Source organism: Engystomops pustulosus, chromosome 7 (genome assembly GCF_040894005.1).
Source record: "Engystomops pustulosus chromosome 7, aEngPut4.maternal, whole genome shotgun sequence".
Taxonomy (NCBI): Eukaryota; Metazoa; Chordata; class Amphibia; order Anura; family Leptodactylidae; genus Engystomops; species Engystomops pustulosus.
In genome coordinates this window covers 158,392,077-158,405,795 of record NC_092417.1, presented here as the reverse complement: position 1 = coordinate 158,405,795, position 13,719 = coordinate 158,392,077, and the positions used below count along the sequence as shown (strand labels likewise).

The 13,719-nt window shown below is 40.7% G+C and overlaps 1 protein-coding gene across 2 annotated transcripts in view; it reads right to left on the bottom strand.

Moving 5' to 3' along the window:
• The window catches only part of LUZP2 (leucine zipper protein 2), a 394,297-nt gene that overhangs the window by 15,971 nt on the left and 364,607 nt on the right, over positions 1–13,719 (bottom strand). For both annotated transcript variants that reach the window (XM_072118540.1, XM_072118541.1), the window contains exon 10: positions 12,348–12,443. In XM_072118540.1, the coding sequence (XP_071974641.1) occupies positions 12,348–12,443 (96 nt within the window). The remainder of the gene's footprint in view (positions 1–12,347; positions 12,444–13,719) is intronic.

Here is a 13,719-nt window from a genome sequence, read left to right as displayed (position 1 = left end):
TGAATAATTTAGGCTACGATGTTGCAATGTTGCAGCTTACATACTACCATGGGTGCCACCTTAGAAGCTGCCTGTAACACCTGTGCCAAAATCGAGCTTCAGCGTCATCCTCTTTCCATAAAGTATGACAAAGGATGTGCTGCAGACAGTACTTTGCTACTTAGTTTGCATTCTGTGCTGCACTAGTCTGAAGTCTACTTTATTCTACTCCTGGCTGTGTTAATTGATTCCCACCATACCCGTCAGTCTCCTGTTGACTTTATTTTGAGCTGCAGACAGTTAAGCTAGCTGTGATGGATAGATGCCTCCTCCAATCACCTTCTGGACTGATATTTCATAGGAGGTTTCTCTGTTTGCTTCCAAATGCTTGCTTGAAGCCTTGGAGCTTGCTAGTATTTTTTGACCATCCGCTTGTCTCTTGATACTTTACTGCATTGTCCTCTTGGTTTTGATCCATATTTGTACAACTATATGGGGCTCATTTACTAAGTGCTCCGCAGCCGCACTTTCATCGGGTTTCCCGACTTTTTCCATTTTGCGCCAATTTCCGCTGGGATTTTGGCGCAAGCAATCGGATTTCGGCCCAATCGCGCCGGCTTTCACGCAACAGAAATCGGGGGCATGGCCAACGGAAAACCGACGGATTCGGAAAAAATGGGGAATTTAAAAAACAAAGTGTGTCGCAAAATCAAGCACTTACATGCACCGAGAAGAACCAGGTGAACTCCGGCGGACCTCGGCGCAGCAGTGACACCTGGTGTGTTTTCTGTGTGCAAACGATTTACTTGAGAGGGGAGGTATTTTTAGCACAACATTTTGTATGCAACAATACCACATAAAAAAAAATCATTTGACCTTTCACAAGACCGAGTTGAACAAAGAGTTTGCATCTGTTGGCGCATCTTTTTTTTTTTTTTTTTTACTTTGCATTAAAATGGTTACTATTTCAACTTGTGTACCTTTAGTACAACTACTATGTATGTTAATTTGATGGTTCTGGGTAGTGTCCTGTGCCATAGAAAGAAGAAAAATATTGCCTCTCCTGTATCCTCTTCCTTATTTCACCTTGCTACTCCCACTCTTTCTTCTCATCCTTTAAAGGAACACTACAGTCAAAGCTAATTCATTGAATAACACATGGTGTAGGGCCTGAAAGGAGGAGCCTAACTCATTTTCATTATAATAAGTCATGCTCCTCCCTTCACGCCCTGTGAAAGGTTTAATTCAATTAAGCTACTTTGACTAGAGTGTTCCTTTAACACGGAGCTTTGGAGTTAAGTAGGACTTAGGTTGAGCTGCCATAGGGTATACACTCACCATCCAAAGCCATCTGGGGACACAAATGGTTCCTCTACCCCATAGAAGAAACCGCTACAGAATCATATGTCAAAGCCGAAAACCTTGTTACATATTTTGCATGGTGGACCATGATCTCCAAGATACCCCATCTTCTGAAAGTTACCCCTCCTACAGTTATAGGTAATTTCCTTACACATTCCTTCACAGCCATATAAGCATAGAATAAAGCAATGCCTTATGTTCCCTGGTGTCTTCCTATTTCTCTTAATGTCAGCTTATTGAGGTGAGAAGAGGATTACTCTATGGTCTACTGGAAATGAAGAAAACAAGCGATGACTGTACAGATCAATCTCTTCCAACACAATCTTCATATTTATCTCTGGCATTTTACAGTTCTTTACAAACCTTAAGAGAAGCGGAAGATTGAAGAATTGTGATGTGATGTCTGAGAAGGTCACATAGATTTACTCTGAGTTTCTGGTGTTTTCCTGATGGATTTAAGGAAAGGTCAAACAACCTTCAGCTCGGTTTGAACACACCGGCTGCTACTCGGGGTTAGCAGTGTCAAATGTGGCTTACTTCTTGTTTGTTTTTAATATTTTTATGCTCTTTTTGTTGTAGTTAATAAATTTTACCTGACTTCCAGTGGTTTTACCTTATCTGCCGTTTCTTTGTTTATCTGATATTCACCCAGTAGATAAAGCCATTTTCTGTGTCTGCCCTTTCTGGAGATTTTGTAAAATCATATAATATTATCTGGGCTCCAACAAACTCCTTTGTAATGGGAAGATCGTGAACAAGAAAATAGTAGTAAATACAGGTAATTTCTATTCCCAGAGGCATACAAACTATTATGAAGGAGACTGAAACATATTGAATAATCTGGCGCTTACGGTTTATTTTAGTGCCTAAACCATACTCATAGTTTAGACCTTTATGATACAGAGAGGGCCCTACTTTAGGTAGGGCTCTAGGGGCATGCTCCCTGGGGCTTCCACCACTTTACCCATATGGGGGCCCCCACCATCAATCTCTGTCTGTCAGCTCACATCTCTGAGAATCTGTCTAAGTGATGCCCCATGGTGGTGCCACCAGGCCACTTGTACGAATGTCTCAAAGCTGTGGCAGTGACTCACTGGCTCTGTCCCTCCAACCCCTTTAGTACCTAACACTGTTTGACTTGCCATCCAAATCCTAGCCAATCAGTGTTAGTACCCGATCTGAGAGAGAACAATTTTTTGCTGCATCAATAAAGGGAAAGGGACCCCCATTCTGATTGTCGGGAGGGGGGATCCAAGTGGCTTCCACCAAAAGAAGATTATTACAAACCAGATTATTAAGTAGGTTGGAAGTAGAGATGAGCGAACATGCTCGTCCGAGCTTGATGCTCGGTCGAGCATTAGGGTACTCGAGACGGCTCGTTGCTCGGACGAGTATTTCCCCTGCTCGAGATCGAGCATTTAATTAAAAAAAACACAGTGAAGAACAATGAAGAATAGAATAAAAACAGTGAACACAGGATCATTTAAGATAAAAACACAGTGCAGAACACAGTGCAGAATAGATTACAGATGTTCGGCACATCTGCTTACTTGTCGGGAGATACGCGCGGAACGGCGCGAACAAAATAGCATGTGAAGAACAATATATATGTGTGAAGTACACATTGCAGATGTATTTAAACATCTGCAATGTGTTCTTCACACACATATATATTGTTCTTCACATGCTATTTTGTTCGCGCCGTTCCGCGCGTATCTCCCGACAAGTAAGCAGATGTGCCGAACATCTGTAATCTATTCTGCACTGTGTTCTGCACTGTGTTTTTATCTTAAATGATCCTGTGTTCACTGTGTTCACTGTGTTCACTGTTTTTATTCTATTCTTCACTGTTCTTTACATCTGCTAACTTGTCGGGAGATAATATACGCGCGGAACAGTGAAGAATAGATCGCAGATGTTTGCAAATTATCAGAAGACATTATTTTTCAATTAAATAACACATTTTATTCCTGAACCATGGTCCCTTTGAAAAATGCTCGGGTCTCCCATTGACTTCAATGGGGCTCGTTACTCGAAACGAGCACTCGAGCATCTGGAAATGTTCGGCTCGAGTAACGAGCACCCGAGCATTTTAGTGCTCGCTCATCTCTAGTTGGAAGGTCTTTCCTATGATAAAAGTCTAGAAAAATGGGAAATGTTCAGCTTCAAAGTGATCAGATCTACAAGTGTGGAAAGGTATCAAGATGTAGTACAAAAATTATCGTTTCTAAGAATTTTAGCAAGTACATTTGTATCCATATTTCACATGGATAAAATGCAATTTGGGTTAAGATATCTATATAGGAAAGGATTCTTTAAAGTTTGTCCCCATGCACACAGCCATATGGGGGCTGTGATCTGGCCACACAATTTGCGGCAACATCCCAGGCCTCATTGCGTTCAAAGAAACCCAGTCATGCGATGGTTAGCACACCATGTCTTACTATCCCGAGACTGAGCTGGGCGGCTGTGCCGCAAAATGCAGAGCGGGTCCTGTTTTGGTGAAAATCTTTCTGTGCAGAGAGAAGGGATGTGGAGCGCTTACCATCCTCCCGTCTCCATCCGCAGGGTTCCAACCCGGGTGAAGCAATTGGTCATTAGAAGGTGGGCTTCAAAAAATGAATGTCAGTGAGGACAGGTCTGTGGAGCTTGTGTAGGAAACAGAAAGACCAAAACCAGAGATTATAGCCAGCCATCACTTCACCAACTTCAGAGTTCAAGTGCCGTGCTTCCACCATGTGAATATTTTTTGAAGCTAAGTGTGTTCCTGTTTTAACCAGCACCCCCTTTTTGTTTACCTCACACATTTACACCAAGGGACCTCTTGTCCATCTCTCTCCAGACACTAATACATCTAGGAATGTGTGACTCCATAATCACTGTATCCAGCACTCAGACGGTGTTGGAAGTATGCAGGGGCAGATTAAGAATGGCCCTTGGCTGTATTATTATTACAGCCCCGGCAAGTCTGGAACTCACTCCCTAAAGCTGGTAGTAGAATCAAGATCCTTGGGGAATGGGGTATACGTCCCTTTTGCCTGCTTTCAATCTGTGGTTTCAGGACCTTTGGAGGACCTCTCCAAAGCTCTTGTGGACATGTGTATTAAGAGCAGAAACAGATCTATAAGGAGAAGGGTGAAGGTGAAGGTCCTTCTCAATAGAAAATTTGGTGGGTGATTGTGATGGACATGAACCCCAACAAGGCTTGGGCCCCATTCTACTGCCCACGTTTATGTTATAATCCAATACTGGAGGTATGGTAGAGCCATCGGGCCCAAGTGGAATTGTAAGCTTAGTGATACTACTAATCTCAACTTTTCCCTATCCTTCGGGCTTCTGCCTGTTACACTGGGATTACCTTGATCTCCCCTCACTGGGAAACATTTTTTCTCCTTAGCATTGAATAATAGCCATCTGTTCCATACAAGCGTTTGCCTTCCTCTGAATCAACACTGCAAAATTCCAGGTTGAACCTGATGGACTGTTTTAACCATATTAACTACGCTATGGCAAAAGTTATTAGCAAATACATTTTCTCTAGATCTTGTATCTCTCCTGTTGTTTGACAACTTCAACCCCCAGTATAAAATGTTGGTCACCTGTTATTATATGAAATGTTTTTAATTATAATTTTGGAATTGGTAGAGAGCTCCAGAAAAAAAAAAAGATAAAACAAGTGAACTGCTTTTTGTCAAGAAAAGGGTTATCGCAAATCTACAAAAATGTGACATATCAGGCAAAGTAGTTGATCAGACATGTGAAATTTTAATATTTTTTTTTAATACAGCATACAAAGCAGTAATTTAACTTATCACATCTGTTACATAAAAGTATTGGTGCGGTCCAGAGGCCAGACTCTATATACAGTTGATAGAAAATTTGTACAATAACTCCAGGGTATAAACAGTTATATGTAAATTATATACAAATATTAACACATTTACAAAATATCACTGAATTAGCCCCCATTACTTTCAGTTATCGTAACATTGAAGGTGCACCTACCTCTAGTGTAGTGCGTATTGTGAACCTATTTAGTAGATTTTTGATAAAATAATATGACCTAGAAGTCACAAAAAAGCACTGGATAAGTTATGCAAAATGCAACTTGCTTATGGTCAGAGATCACATGACCCTCAATCATCGGCCATTTTATGGACAGGAATGTCTGGCTGATGAGGTAAAAGACAGGAGGCTTCACGTTACATATGAAGAAAGCGGAGAAGAACTATTAATAGATGTATATTGGTAAATTACCTAATATCCTGCCCCACACAGTCCATTACAAAAAATTATGCGGTACTGTGGCCAACCTCTTTAAGTATTCTGCACTAGGCTTGGCATTCCATGCTTCTTCCTGTTGAGCAACTTGAAAAGTATCTGGGTTCAGCAGGTAACCCAACAATTTTATCGCAAGTGTAGAATAAGGACTGACCCTAATGTCTACTTTTGGCTTTAGCCAAACACATCAACCTGCTTAGATATTTTCAGCCTAAACAAGCCTCTTCAGGGTAATAAAACATATTAAAAATGTCAGCCCTGCATTGAAAATAGTTGTGTTTCAACATTATTACAAGGGTTTCAAAATCTCATTGAACAATATAGTATGTTTAGGTTTTCTTAAAGGGATCCTGTCATCTGGAGCTCTTTTTCTGGCTCCCCCCTGTCCCTATAGAGAATAGTGTGTACATTGCAAAAGGGTTTTTATAGTAAAACTGGCTTTAAAAAAAAAAAAAAAAAAAGTTAGAGGCAAGTTTACTAGAGATGAGCGAGCACTAAAATGCTCGGGTGCTCGTTATTCGATACGAGCTTTTCCCGATGCTCGGGTGCTCGTATCGAATAACAAACCCCATTAAAGTCAATGGGAGACCCGAGCATTTTTTTTGTAAAAGAGAACATTAAAAGAACAGTGCATAATAAAATATCCCAGATGTTTACTGATGTTTTACTTGTAAGAAAAAATTGAAATAACACTATTCTTCACTTTCCAGGTGTTCGCGCGTGTCTCCCGCTAAGTTAGGAGATGTTCAGAACATCTGGAATGTGAAGAATAGTGTTCTTTCAATGTGTTCTGCACTTAAATGGTCCTGTATTCACAGTTTTTAATGTTTTAATTCTATTCTTCACTTTGCAGATGTTAGCGCGTGTCTTCCGATAATGTCGGAGATGTGCGCGCACATCAGCAATGTGAAGAATAGTGTTATTTAAATGTGTTCTGCACTTAAATGTTCGTGTTTTCACTGTTTTTAATGTTTTAATTCTATTCTTCACATTGCAGGTGTGCGCGCGTGTCTCCCGATAGGTTCGGAGATACGCGCGCACAGCTGCAAAGTGAAGAATAGAATTAAAACATTAAAAACAGTGAAAACACGAACATTTAAGTGCAGGACACATTGAAAGAACAATATTCTTCACATTCCAGATGTTCCGAACATCTCCTAACTTAGCGGGAGACACGCGCGAACACCTGGAAAGTGAAGAATAGTGTTATTTCAATGTGTTCTTACAAGCAAAACATCAGTAAACATCTGGGTTATTTTATTATGTAATAAAAATACTGTTCTTCACTCAATTTAATGCTCGATCTCGAGCCGGCGAGATACTCGTCCGAGTAACGAGCCGGTCCGAGTATGCTAATACTCGACCGTGCAGTATACTCGGACGAGTATACTCGCTCATCTCTAAAGTTTACCTTTCTGTATGCAGAGCCGTGTCCCTAGTCCCGTGGGAGTAGACATTGAGGAGCGGGGCAGACATGTGTGATGTCCTGAGGGGGAAGGGTCAGGGGGAGGATATATGGGGGACATGGGAGTGGCCAGTGAGGAGCAGGGCAGACGTTTATGAAGTCCTGATGGGGGAAGCAACAGGGGGTGGAGATATGGGAGATATGGGAGTGGCCGGTGAGGAGTGGGGCAGACGTGTATGATGTCCTGATGGGGAATTGATGGGGGATATGGGAGGTTTTATTCGAAATCGATGCATGGTGGAGTGATTTCCAGAGGGTGGGAGGAGGAGGTAAACTTTGATTCAACTTATCTTTTTTTCGGAAAAAGACAGTTTTATTATACCAATTTTATTTGGCAACGTGTACACTATTCTCTATGGGGGAGGCAAAAAAGGGCTCCTGATGTCAGGTTCCCTCTAACTTTTGCCTGTAATACAAAATGTTTAGAATATCCCCAATAATCATCTGGACTTTAGATTGCACACTTTTATTATGTAGATCTCAGACAATTAGGAGAAAAATATCATTGTTCCTTACAGCATTACATAAACTTCCACAATGGGAGCCCCTGCCTGAAGGCTTACGCCATAGATCAATAAAATGACAAAATGCGACATACAAGTTTTATATACAGGTAATATACATAGTATGATGTACACAGTACACCACATGACATACAGAATCAGTATCTACAAGAAGTACAAATAACATTGTATCTACAAAATGGGAATTTTATCATCATACATCTCATATTTCGTGTGCTTTGTACAGTAATATAGGTTTTAGTAGTTTGTCGGAATGGTGTTCTTTAAGACGGAAAATGAAAGGCCTTTCCCTAGGATAGGTCACTAATTATGTAGTTATTGCCAATCTGATCTTGAGTGCCGATACCCACCAATTAGAAGAATGGGGGCAATGATTGTCACTAACTGTTGGAAAAGCAGGTCAGGCATACATCCTGGTACTCCATTCATTCATGGGAGCATAGAAAATGGCTTAGACCAGTGGCCCTCTATCTCTGACACTCTCATAGATAGTGAATGGGAGTGCTGGAGATACCTGAGCAGTTTCCCACACTTAATTAGTAATGAATGGAGTGACATGCTCCATTTATTAGCGAGAGTTGGACCACTCCATTTGGTGCCGGTTCCAGCCCTGCCTCTGATCGCCCACCTGTCAGCTTATTCAATGTCAAGATCTTGCGCATGTGCAGTTCGCCATTGACCTATCACACTTGGAGTGGGCAGGCATACGACAGTCAGGGGGTGGGGCTTTCTGACTGGCTGGATGAGCATCCATACCTCCTTGACTGTGTTTTACATTAAAATTAAATTTAAAAAATTGATTCAGAAGATCTGACATGTAAAAATATGCAATAAGGACCTGTGGTATCGTCGGTGGGCTTAGAGGATAAGGGGATTAGAGCTTCTCTTTAAGTATAAGCCAATTATTGTCAGACCCTTAAAGAAACATTGTGAACACTGTGACACAAGATGACATGTTGGTGTTGGAAATCGAGTATTGCTGAGAATAATGCCAGTCAGTAACAGGAACAATCACAACAATTTTCTCTATAACATATAACTATAATTTTTGGTTTTAGCCTCTCCTATAGTCAGGGTCAAATTGGCCCACCAGAGCATCCTCCAGTTGGCCAAGGCTCTAACACAGTAATAGACTCCGAGAAATACATCCCAAATGTTACTCCTTTATACAATACATAGAAATACATAGACAGCTAGTTTATCACTCACGGCCCCCATTGGGGCTTACAGTCTAAATGTCAGATTCATTTTATAGCATGTCTTTGGAGTGTGGAAGGGAAACAAAGCAAACACATGAAAAACATACAGACTCCTGGCCAGAATTGAGCTTTAAATCCCACTGCTGTCAGACATCCATGTAATAAGAAACTATGTTATTACAGCTAGCTTGCTATGTAGTCCCCTAGTAGAGCCCTGGCTCTGAAGTATGGAGTACCCCAATAACAGTTGTTTAGTCACCAGGTTCCCCAATAACAGCTCAATATAAAAGTTGTGTGGCTAACTGGTCAAGTTTCAGTCTCCATGTGTAGTCCACAGATCCCCTATAACAGCAGTATACCTATGTAATAAAGAACCTTCCCTTTAAGAAGTCTGGCTGTGTAGTTTGGCGCACCCCTGTAACATTTGTATGCTTTTGTGGTCTAGAACCTCCCCTTTAAGCAAGTTGAGTAGTCAGGAGATCTCCAATAACGAAAGTATACCTATGTGGTCTAGAGCCTCCCCTTGAAGTAGTATAACTATGTAGTAAGGAGCTCCCCTTTTAAACTTGTATGTCAATGTGGTCTAGAACATCCCTTTAAGCAGTTAGACTGTGTAGTCAGGACATACTCTAAAACAAACTGTTGCTATGTAGTCTAGATCACAACTATAACAGCATTCTAGCTTCGTAGTAAGAAGCATCTCATAAAACAACTCAATTCTTTCTCTCACTTGTGATTAGAGAAAACTTAATTTTGTAGAAGTACAATCTTTCTTAGAGCCAAATGCAGTTTACAATATTCCATGCACATGCTATAGAAACATCTCCGTTCACATATGTGTAACCAGTTATACTTGCAAAAATTGACCGACAAATCTAGACAAACTTGTCTGGCCATGTCATATGAAGCTCCCTGACAGCAATCTAGTTTTGTAGTCTGGACCTCCCCTTAGTAGCAAGGTTGTGTATATTCTATTCTATGTGAACCATCAGTCTATAAACCGGGCAAATCAATTCTACCATCTGCGTTCACCGTACCGTTCTGTAGCCGGGAGAAATATAGACATGTCCTAACTTTCCCCGTAATATGGCGCCGTGCGCCATACATCACTGTGGAGAGGGGCGGCGGTGAGCAGTACTCACCCCCTCCTCCTCTCCGGGCCTACGGTACAGCGGGCACAACGTCGTGTGAATGTAGCCTAAAAAAATAGCTGATAACACAATCATATAATTTCAGAATGGTGAGGGTCTGACAGCCAAAACTTCCAATAATCAATTTTCCTAAGCAATTTCTCCAAAGAGAGTGAAAGAGGAAGCAGACAGCTCCTTTATTTATGTAGAGGCCAGACAAGGTAACTGCAGATCATCTCTTATTTATATATGTAGGTGCAGTAACTTTGTTCAGCCACTAACCTAAAAAAGGAGCTTTTTACTTCCAGTTCCATTCTCTGCTTAGTAGCTGTTGAGAATAGCTGATCTCTGAGTTGATGGGTGTTGGACTCTCACCAATCTTGTATTAATGACCTTTCCTTTGAGCCATAAAACCCCTTTAACTATTTTTAGGTTTACTCACTATTCCATGAAAGTTATTTTGAAAGTGAATAAGTATTTTAAGGGTAGACACTAGAGATGAGTGGACCCAAACTTTAGGTTCAGCTATCTCCATTCAACCGTTCCACCTAACTTGGACCTTTTGCTTGGTGGGCTGCAGAGCAGCCAATCAGACTGTCTTACGCCCCTCGCAATTAGGCATGACTGTGAATGACGAGGTGGACACCTAGTGGACAAGTGTAGCCAATCAATGCCTACCCGATGGGCTTCTCTGCAACCAATCAAGCAGCATGTCTTAGTTAGGCGGAGCTGCCAAAAAAAGGACAGAAAACCTACAGTAGACATTACGTTCTATATAATATTATTTTACTGGGCAATTGGATATCCTCACATGAGCAATAAATTAATTCCAACTTGTTGACCGCGGGTCCTTTAATGTTGTAACCCATATGGGTCAGAATTCCAAATTACAATGCTGCAGTATAGTATGCAGGATATAAGTTATGGTACAGTATCACACTTGAGTAGCTGTCACCTCTCCTGACACATCTGTTTTAGTAAATTCTTTAAAATAAGATTGCGGCCATCTTTTTTTGGTAATATTCTTGGTGTTCCCCCCCTCTGCCCACTTGATCATAATTTGCCCCTTGAACTGTATGAATAATTCATAACTGGTTAGTTACTATTCAACTAGTAAAAAGAATGTATTGCTGTATCCCCTATTCGAAGGCAAATGGTAACAGCCAATTAAAACTCTGCATAATTTTTTGTTAAAACATGTCAAGACAGATTATAGATCCCAGTCAAATGTTGCATTCCCACCCTACGGCCATCAATGGCTGACATGCAAACATCTCACAGGTTTCTTCATGTGCACTGATTTTATCATTGTCTATGTATCATTTTAACCAATGAAACCTGGTCTATATGTTTTTGGTGATATCATCAGTGCTTCACATAGACACTCAAAAGAGCAGTAATATTACATCCATCAGAATGTTGTAGACATAGTTTTGTTGAACTGTTACCCTTATTTTGGATCAAAGTTCTTATTCTTGACCGATTGACAGTGTGATTTTTTGGACAATAAAAATTGTGCATTTGTTGTGGACTAGAGATGATTGGACCCGATGGTCAAGTTTCGGTTCGGCCAACTGACCTGGAAATATTACTGGATTGGCTGCTGAACCCGAGCCAGACCATAGGGTCTGCTCATCTCTATTTTGGACCTCAGTCTGATGCAACAGCAATTATGATGTCATGACTTGCCATGATATTAAAGGATATAAAGCCATTATTTTTGTTAAATGTTCATTTTTGGCTAAAATTATTTTGATGTGCAGTACAAATGCTCAATAATTCTGCAGACTACCTGAATGCTCACACATTGCAGCCTATTTAGTCCCCTTCTTTCAGATTAATTCTTTATCAATGCTCCCTATTTCAGTTTTTCAGAACACAAATGTAAGTTGACAGTTTTACAACCAAATTCAAAAAAATTTATGAAAAAGGAATGTATATTTTGTAATCATTCAGGTAGGAAATATAGATCAGGAGACAGATTTGAGCAGCCTGCAATGTATGAGAATGCATTTAAACTGAAGAAGACAAACAGTTGTACTAATTTGTAATAAAAACCCAATTACAAAAGTAAAGTACAGAAGTTTCCATAACCACTCATTTTAATAGACCCTGGAGAATCAGGACAGATTAGCCCATGTCAATGGTCTATGCATAGTTCAGCTCAGACAGACATATTCATATTCACGATTTACAATTGTTGATGGCTGCAGAAGGTAAACATGGGATGGGATGAGATAATTTTTTTGCAAGAAGAAACCACTTTTATAATCCAAGGAATCGGGTAAGAAAGAAAGTTTTGTACTGACTATTCAAAGATCAAAGTTCAAAGTTTTTGTCTAATAGCAAGTTTGTACATCCTAGGATTTCATGGCGCAGCATTTTTGGTAATATGACATATGCTTACGTTGAGAGGGGAATCACAGTTCTTGGCATGTTGGAAATCTTTCTTTACTGCTTCACTGGAATTTGAACTTGTAGTTGAAGCCGTTACCGCGGGACCCTACAGACAGAAGAAGCATAAGATGTTTAGTAGAGGAAAATTCGGAAATAAAGTTTGTCAGTCCTCATCAGTCAATAAAGATAAAATATATAAGTTATATAATAAACAATATTAAAAAGACAATTTGACCAGGTCCACATATGATTAAATGTTTCAACTACTATAAGGCAATTTTTGGATTCTGCCTTTGTTTCACTAAATGTAGACTCTAAACTAGTCTATAGTTTGACCTCCTTTTTCCCTTTAAGAGGTTGGCCACTTTTCAATAAATCTCTTCCATTACATATGTACCTGTACCTTTGCCTCCAATGAGCGCTTAAGCCTTTCTCACCATGCTGCAGCTCCTCCAATTCATCAGAGCTCAGACGTATAAACAAAGAATCATGATGAGTCTACATACAGTGCTAAAGTAAGTAACAGGAATGTTGAATCACAAGAGGTGTGGTATTATTTGAATATTTTCCAGAATTCCCTAGTGGAACATAAATAACTATAAGTCTCCACATGCCTACATCTTAATTGGCCTTAATTGGCAGACTCCGTAAAGAGAACTCTTACTTCCTGACTAGAGATGAGCGAACATGCTCATCCGAGCTTGATGCTCGGTCGAGCATTAGGGTACTCGAAACTGCTCGTTACTCGGACGAATACTTCGCCCGCTCGAGAAAATGGCAGCTCCCGCCGTTTTGCTTTTTGGCGGCCAGAAACAGAGCCAATCACAAGCCAGGAGACTCTGCACTCCACCCAGCATGACGTGGTACCCTTACACGTCGATAGCAGTGGTTGGCTGGCCAGATCAGGTGACCCTGGGATAGACTAGCCGCTGGCCGCGCTGCTCGGATCATTCTGTCTCTGGATGCCGCTAGGGAGAGAGCTGCTGCTGGTCAGGGAAAGCGTTAGGGTGTTCTATTAGCTTACTGTTAGGCAGGAGTGATTCTCAAAGAACCCAACAGCCCTTCTTAGGGCTACAATAACGTTCTACTTTTTTTATTTTAATTTGCATCTTTTACCATTTTGTGAGGAATTAGCAGGGGGACTTGCTACCGTTGTGTTTAGCTCTTAGTGGCACACATATCCATAGCAAAGGCCGAAGTGGGAAAATTCAGTAGGGGTTGGATTTCTATTAGGCACTAACTCAGTGTCATCTCATCTGGCATAGTAGTGTGCTTCCTTTGATACTTGGCTAGAAAATAGCCATAGGAGAATACAAATAGCTTCTTGAAGCCTACAGTAGCGTTCTATATATTTGATTTCTGGTTGATCTGCTGGTGGCTTT